This window comes from Gossypium hirsutum, chromosome D05 (assembly GCF_007990345.1).
Source record: "Gossypium hirsutum isolate 1008001.06 chromosome D05, Gossypium_hirsutum_v2.1, whole genome shotgun sequence".
NCBI classification, from domain to species: Eukaryota; Viridiplantae; Streptophyta; class Magnoliopsida; order Malvales; family Malvaceae; genus Gossypium; species Gossypium hirsutum.
This window is the reverse complement of record NC_053441.1, coordinates 44,782,228-44,788,705: the sequence shown is the minus strand read 5'-3', so window position 1 is coordinate 44,788,705 and position 6,478 is coordinate 44,782,228. Positions and strand designations below refer to the sequence as shown.

General features: G+C 35.0%; 1 protein-coding gene across 1 annotated transcript; it reads left to right on the top strand.

Moving 5' to 3' along the window:
- LOC121217183 (uncharacterized) lies at nt 1–2,362 on the top strand. Its single transcript, XM_041092718.1, has 4 exons — nt 1–387; nt 1,034–1,238; nt 2,004–2,129; nt 2,322–2,362. The coding sequence occupies exons 1-4, from the start codon at nt 1–3 to the stop codon at nt 2,360–2,362; spliced, it is 759 nt and encodes a 252-aa protein (XP_040948652.1).
- Nucleotides 2,363–6,478: the final 4,116 nt, after the last annotated feature.

Below are 6,478 nucleotides of genomic sequence, written 5' to 3'. Positions count from 1 at the left end.
ATGTGTGTTGATTTTCGTGCTATCAACAAAATCATCGTCAAATATAGACATCCTATTCCTCGACTCGATGATATGCTCGACGAATGGAGTGGTGCCAAAATATTCACGAAAATTGATCTTAGGAGTGGCTACCATCAAATCCGTATACGAGAAGGTGATGAATGGAAGATTGCCTTCAAGACCAAACATGGTTTGTACGAATGGTTGGTAATGCCATTTGCTCTTACAAGTGCTCCTAGTACTTTTATGCGATTAATGAACCATGTGTTACGTGCTTATATTGGAAAATTTTGTGTAGTATATTTTGATGATATCTTGATATACAGCAAGTCATTGGAAGAACACGTTCAACATTTGCGAGCGGTGTTAGAAACGTTGCGACAAGAGGTACTCTATGCAAATTTTAAAAAATGTTCATTTTACACTAACAAAATTGTGTTCTTAGGTTTTGTAGTGAGTTCCGAAGGATTGGAAGTTGATTAAGAGAAAGTTCGAGCGATTAAAGAATGACCTCGCCCAACTAGCATTAGCCAAGTCCGAAGCTTTCTTGGGCTAGCTAGTTTCTATCGACGTTTCGTACCTAATTTTAGTACAATTGTTGCACCATTGATAAGTGTTATTAAGAAACATTCAACATTTTATTAGACAGATGAGCTAGAAAATTCATTTAATAAAATTAAACAATGTCTTGTCCAAACACTTTTATTAGCACTTCCTAATTTTACTAAAACCTTTGAAATTGAATGTGATGCTTCAGATGTAGGAATCTTGGCCGTGCTAACCCAAAATGGAAAATCAGTGGCATATTTTAGTGAGAAGATAAGTGGGGCTATTCTCAATTATCCCCGTGTATGATAAGGAAATGTATGCCTTAATTCGATCCCTTGAGACGTGGCAACATTACTTGTGGTCAAAAGAGTTTGTGATTCACTCCGACCACGAAGCTTTAAAGTATATCAAGGGTCAACATAAGCTAAACAAGTGCCATGCAAAGTGGATTGAATATCTTGAATCCTTTCCATATGTCATCAAGTATAAGAAAGGTAAAGAAAATATAGTTGCTGATGCCCTATCAAGGAGGTACACTTTATTGTCTTACCTTGATTCTAAGCTACTTGGGTTTTCTTATTTGAAAGAATTGTATGTTGCTGATGATGACTTTGGTAATATCTTTGCTGCCTGTGAGAATGGATCTTTTGAGAAGTTTTATAGGTACGAGGGATTCTTTTTTAAGGAAGGCAAGTTATGCATACCATAAGGCTCGATCCGAGAATTGCTTACGCAAGAGGCGCATAGTGGAGGTCTCATGGGGTACTTTGGTATAAGTAAGACACTATCAACTTTACAAGAACATTTTTATTGGCCGAGAATGCGAAGAGATGTTGCACGTGTTTGTGAGCGTTGTGTGACATGCAAACGAGCCAAGTCCAAAATTCAACCACATGGTTTGTATATGTCACTGCCCATACCTGAATTCCCTTGGATGGATGTATCCATGGAATTTGTCCTTGGGTTACCAAGAACAAAAACGGGAAAGGCCTCTATATATGTAGTAGTTGATAGATTTTTGAAAATGTCCCACTTTATTGCATGTACCAAGACTGATGACACTGTTCATGTAGCTAATCTCTTCTTTAGGGAAGTTGTTCATTTACATGGAATCCCAAGAATGATTGTATTCGATCGTGATGCAAAGTTTTTGAGCCATTTTTAGAGATCATTAAGGGGAAAGCTTGGAACGAAGCTGTTATTTTCGAGTACTTGTTATCCACAAACGGATGGACAAACGGAGGTGGTAAATCAAGTATTGACTACTTTATTGCGTGCCATCGTCTGTAAAAATTTAAATCTGTGGGAAGAATGTTTACCTCACATTGAATTTGCTTACAATCATTCTATCCACTCTGCCACTAAATTTTCTCCTTTTGAAGTAGTTTATGGCTTTAATCCATTAACTCACCTTGATTTATTGTCATTGCCTGATGATCAATTTGTACATGCAGATGCCAAGAAAAAGGCCGACTACGTCAAAGAGCTCCATCAAAAAGTGCGAGCTAACATTGAAGCCCGAACCGAAAGCTATGTTCAAAGAGTGAACAAAGGAAGAAAACGAGTTATTTTTAAACCAGGTGATTGGGTCTGGGTTCATATGAGGAAAGAATGATTTCCAGCCCAACGACAATCTAAGCTATTACCATGAGGAGATGGTCCATCCCAAGTTATTGAACAGATCAATGAAAATTCATATCGACTTGACTTACCGGGTGAATATAACATTAGTGCAAGTTTTAATGTTGCTGATTTGTCTCCTTTTGATACAGGTTCTGACTTGAGGACAAGTCGCCTTCAAGAGGGGGAATGATACGACCTCAGCCCGGGATGTTTCTACTGAATCCATTAAGTTCCCACAAGGGCCTATAACTAGGTCACGAGCTAAGAAATTTAAAGATGCATTGGCAAGCTATGTGGATCGAGTTTGGGATGAATAAGAAGCCGGATCTATTCGTCATGAAAGGATTAACCCAATAGGCGTCACTTGCAATTTATTGCAAGTTGAACTGAAATTTTAATAAACTCATCTTTAGTTTAATAAATGAGTTGCTGGATATTTATTCAACTCATCTTAGTTTAATTAATAAGTGTTTTTATTTTGTTGAACTTTATTAAGTGTTGCTCTTAATTAATCTAGTTTCTAGAATTATTTATTGAGGCATGAGTTAAGTTTATTTATTCTTGCTTCTTTAATTAACTAGTTGCTGGAATAATTAATGCATATGTTTAGTTCATTTACTTAAGTATTTATTCTTGATATGTTTAATTAGTGTTTAATATGCTTAATGAGTTCATTTTAATGTCTTTATTGCAGGAGTTTCTTCAGCTCACAACCGTTACATTTCAAGGCTGTTACAACTTACTTGAAGTGACTCTTCAAGTGCTATTTGAATACAAAAGAAGAAACTGTTACAAAGGGGGTTTTATACATCATTTTAGGAGTTTTAAAGAGCATTATATACCCTTTAAAATTTGACAGCAACCCTTTCTTCTACTAGCTGTTTTTGCTATTTCAAAAGAATAAATCAAGCATTGAAAACACCATTATGGAGCTGGTGTCTATTTGGCTAGCCAAAGGACAATTCAAGAGTCATATTTCAAGCATTCAAGGACTTTCATTCAGCTGAATTGAAGTGAAATTCAATGATGGAGTTAATTGGTTCAAGAATGCCAAGAAACTTGAACTTTATTTTAGCTTTTAATTAGCACATTAAGATGAATGCTTGTGACTATTTGGCTACTCTATTCTAGCACTATAAATAGGTGAAATCAGACTTTGTAATGGAACTTTTTGGGGATCTTTGAATCAAAACTCTATTCATTTGGTGAGAAATATTTTTCTCTAATTTTGTACACAGACTTGTTGGCTTACCTACAAAGCTAGTGGCGTCAAACCATTCGTTGTTTTATCCTGAACTTATCACTTTAGCAAGTGTGGCGTTCAAACCCTATATCGAGGTTCCTATCTTTTTAGATAGTGGGTCGAGGTTTTGAATAAATTTTCAACCTTTCTCAAATACTTATAAGTGTTGGTTTGACACTTACTAGTGTTGGTTCTTGCTTGTATTTTGAGCCGTTACTTTCCATCATTTTTTACCATATCCGAACACATCCAATTTATCCATTTATGAACTTTGTTGTTTAAAAACCATATTGATCCTATTTCACCAATTTTACTAACTAACCATCCATCTATTCCAAACTTCATTGTAAACGATCGGGCAACACAAATACGACTCGACTCATCATTGAGGCAGATCGTATCAAAAAGTTCCTCCCAATTTTGGTTCTATCAAGGACTAAAGTCACTGCAACATCCGAGAAGTACATCCCCATTGCTGGCCACACATGGAACATGCATGCATGGTCGAATCGTCATCTACAATTACATTGTATGAATGTTCAAATGAAATACACATGGTACATTGAATAAACGACAAGGAGGGGAACATGTACATTCATGAAAGACTTTCCATCAACCCAAAATATGGCATAGACTACTAATGGAGGATGGATGTGACTCTTCGACAATTAATTGAATACTAGCTAGATTTATGTATTGGTTTGGTTCACGTAACCTACTAATGGCTGAATTGCCCATTCCCATTCTCGTGGGATTTGATCCAAGTATAAACATTAGGCCTTATGATGCGAACTCGCTTACAAGATGTAATTGAGTCATTTGATTGCTCGATCGAAAATTAAGTAGTTCTCGTTTTAGTTTAACAAAAGGGTAAATTTAAGAAGATAGTTTAAATAGGCAGCAAATAAAATAAAGATAGTTTGATGGAAAAAGGTGGATAAAAGAGAACTTAAAACAAGAAAGAACCCTTAATAGCAATTAAGGACCCAAATCTTATAAGTTTTAAGATGAAAAATCTGAATAGCTAGATAGGACCGTGACCCACTATCTAGCAAGATTGAACGCCACACTCGGAAGAGTGATAAGTTCATGAAAGAAACAAGGCTGATGCCATTAGCTTAGCTAGATAAGTCATGTTGAATCTCAAAGAAAATCGAGAGTGAATAACTCACAAATTTATATTTTATATGTCAAAAGTTGTATCCAAAGTTTACAAAAGAAAACTTATTTTTAGGTTGAATTATGTCCAGCCAAATAGACAAACAATAAAGGCAAATAATTAAGCTAAGTTAAATGTCAAGCTAAAAACAATGTACTTGGTGAAATGGAAGTGTTGATCGGTCTTGATTCATGGCTTGATAGATGAGCTGAATGTAGCTTGATTCGCTGAATAGATTTGATGTTTGTAGGTGCACCAAATGGAAGTTTACTAATGAATGAACTTGTGGGTAGCTGAATGGTCTTGAAGTGTGAACATTTAGTTTTGTAGGTGTGAACAACAAGAATCGAATGAACACTTGAAAATGTAGCTGACCAGCTCATAATCTTTGGCAAGAGTTCATGAATAATTTGGTTGAGGAAATGCACCAAGCAACCCAAGGTACGTGCACAATCGGGTGCATGAATCCTTAATTAATTAGCTACAATGCATCAACTTGATACATGTATGTTTAGCTGAAGGAATAGTGCTCTTCGTATATGCATAGACGAATACATCCTTCCACATTAACTAGCTTCGATAGACCTAGAAGATACATGTATGTTCAGCTAATGATCAGCTCCCAACGTTCATGCATATTCAGGTTCATGTGCTATATTGAATGAGCTTCATTAAATTGACATTATGCATGAATTTGTCCAGCCGAATACTTTAAAATCCTGCTAAGACAAAGTAAACATTTGATTAAAGCAATCATCGAGACAAATTAATCACACAAATAATTATGTAAAGGACTTAGACACAATTAAGAATTTAACTTACTAACTAATTAAATCTGTCCTAAAACTAAACATAATTAATAAACAAACAAAGACATGAATTAAATATGTAACATGCTTAGGACACATTTAAAGCCGAATAACATTGACATAATTAATAGTTTTTAGTCATAAAAAATCATCAGGCATTTAATTAAAGCTGTAGAAAAACTAGAACTTAATTATGCAAACTAATAGTTAAAATGTCTAAATCTTAGTAGCTGGGCTAGCTAGCTAAATCAAATTCAGCCTTAATTAAATTGAAGATATCCCTTGTTGAATCGTCCAACACTTCATTTTGCACTTAGGACCCTCGAGTTTGGGCCAATTCTGATGCCATCGAATTGTATCGTAACATGATACAGCCGAGATCGCATCGCTTTAGGCTTATGTAAAAGGCTAATACATTAAGAGTTATCTCTTTGGTTCTTTTGAGAACTTTATCTGAACTTATCAAGAAATATTTCTTATAGTGTTTACCCCCTCCAGTATTATCACTCACTTTCTACCTATCTTGAGTGTGGGAACTACCTTATACCTTCGATTATTATCTTTCTAGATAATGGGTCGAGGTCCTTCTTATACCATTGGTTTGTAACTTGTTATAGAGATTAGGTCAAGTTTCGTATACCTTTGGTTTGTTTCTTGATATAGTTATTGGGTCAATGTCCTTTTTATTTATTTATTTTTAACTTGTTTTAGATGATCGTGCAACAAATGGTGCTCCAATAATTCGAGTTGGGGTTTCGTTGTTCTTTTTTAGGTTCAACACGATTAGAGGATCACATCATTTGATATCAAAGCTTTGGAGTTTAGCTTAGGTTTTATCGATCTTTACTTTTCATTGTTAAAAGAAAAGAAGAAGAATTCGAAGTTAAGAAAAACGGTTCAATTATATATATAAATCAAAGTTGAAAAGTCTCGATTGACATATTCTTTTGATTTGCTAAATTTTTTCATCTCCAACTGTGTTATCTCATCTTGAAATCTTCTTTACTCCTTAGTTCCTTTCAAAATTGTTTGCGAAACCATTCCTTTTGCTACAAGAGAAAATCTTGTTTGGGTTCAAACAAAGTTTGATAAAGA

What these genes read in the sequence shown, in the direction of transcription:
- LOC121217183 (XM_041092718.1), top strand. Translation starts at nt 1, where the DNA reads ATGTGTGTTGATTTTCGTGCTATCAACAAAATCATCGTCAAATATAGA. An exon ending in TAGAAACGTTGCGACAAGAG is followed by an intron (nt 388 to 1,033) that starts GTACTCTATGCA and finishes TATGTCATCAAG; the next exon opens with TATAAGAAAGGTAAAGAAAA. An exon ending in ACGAGTTATTTTTAAACCAG is followed by an intron (nt 2,130 to 2,321) that starts GTGATTGGGTCT and finishes CTTTTGATACAG; the next exon opens with GTTCTGACTTGAGGACAAGT.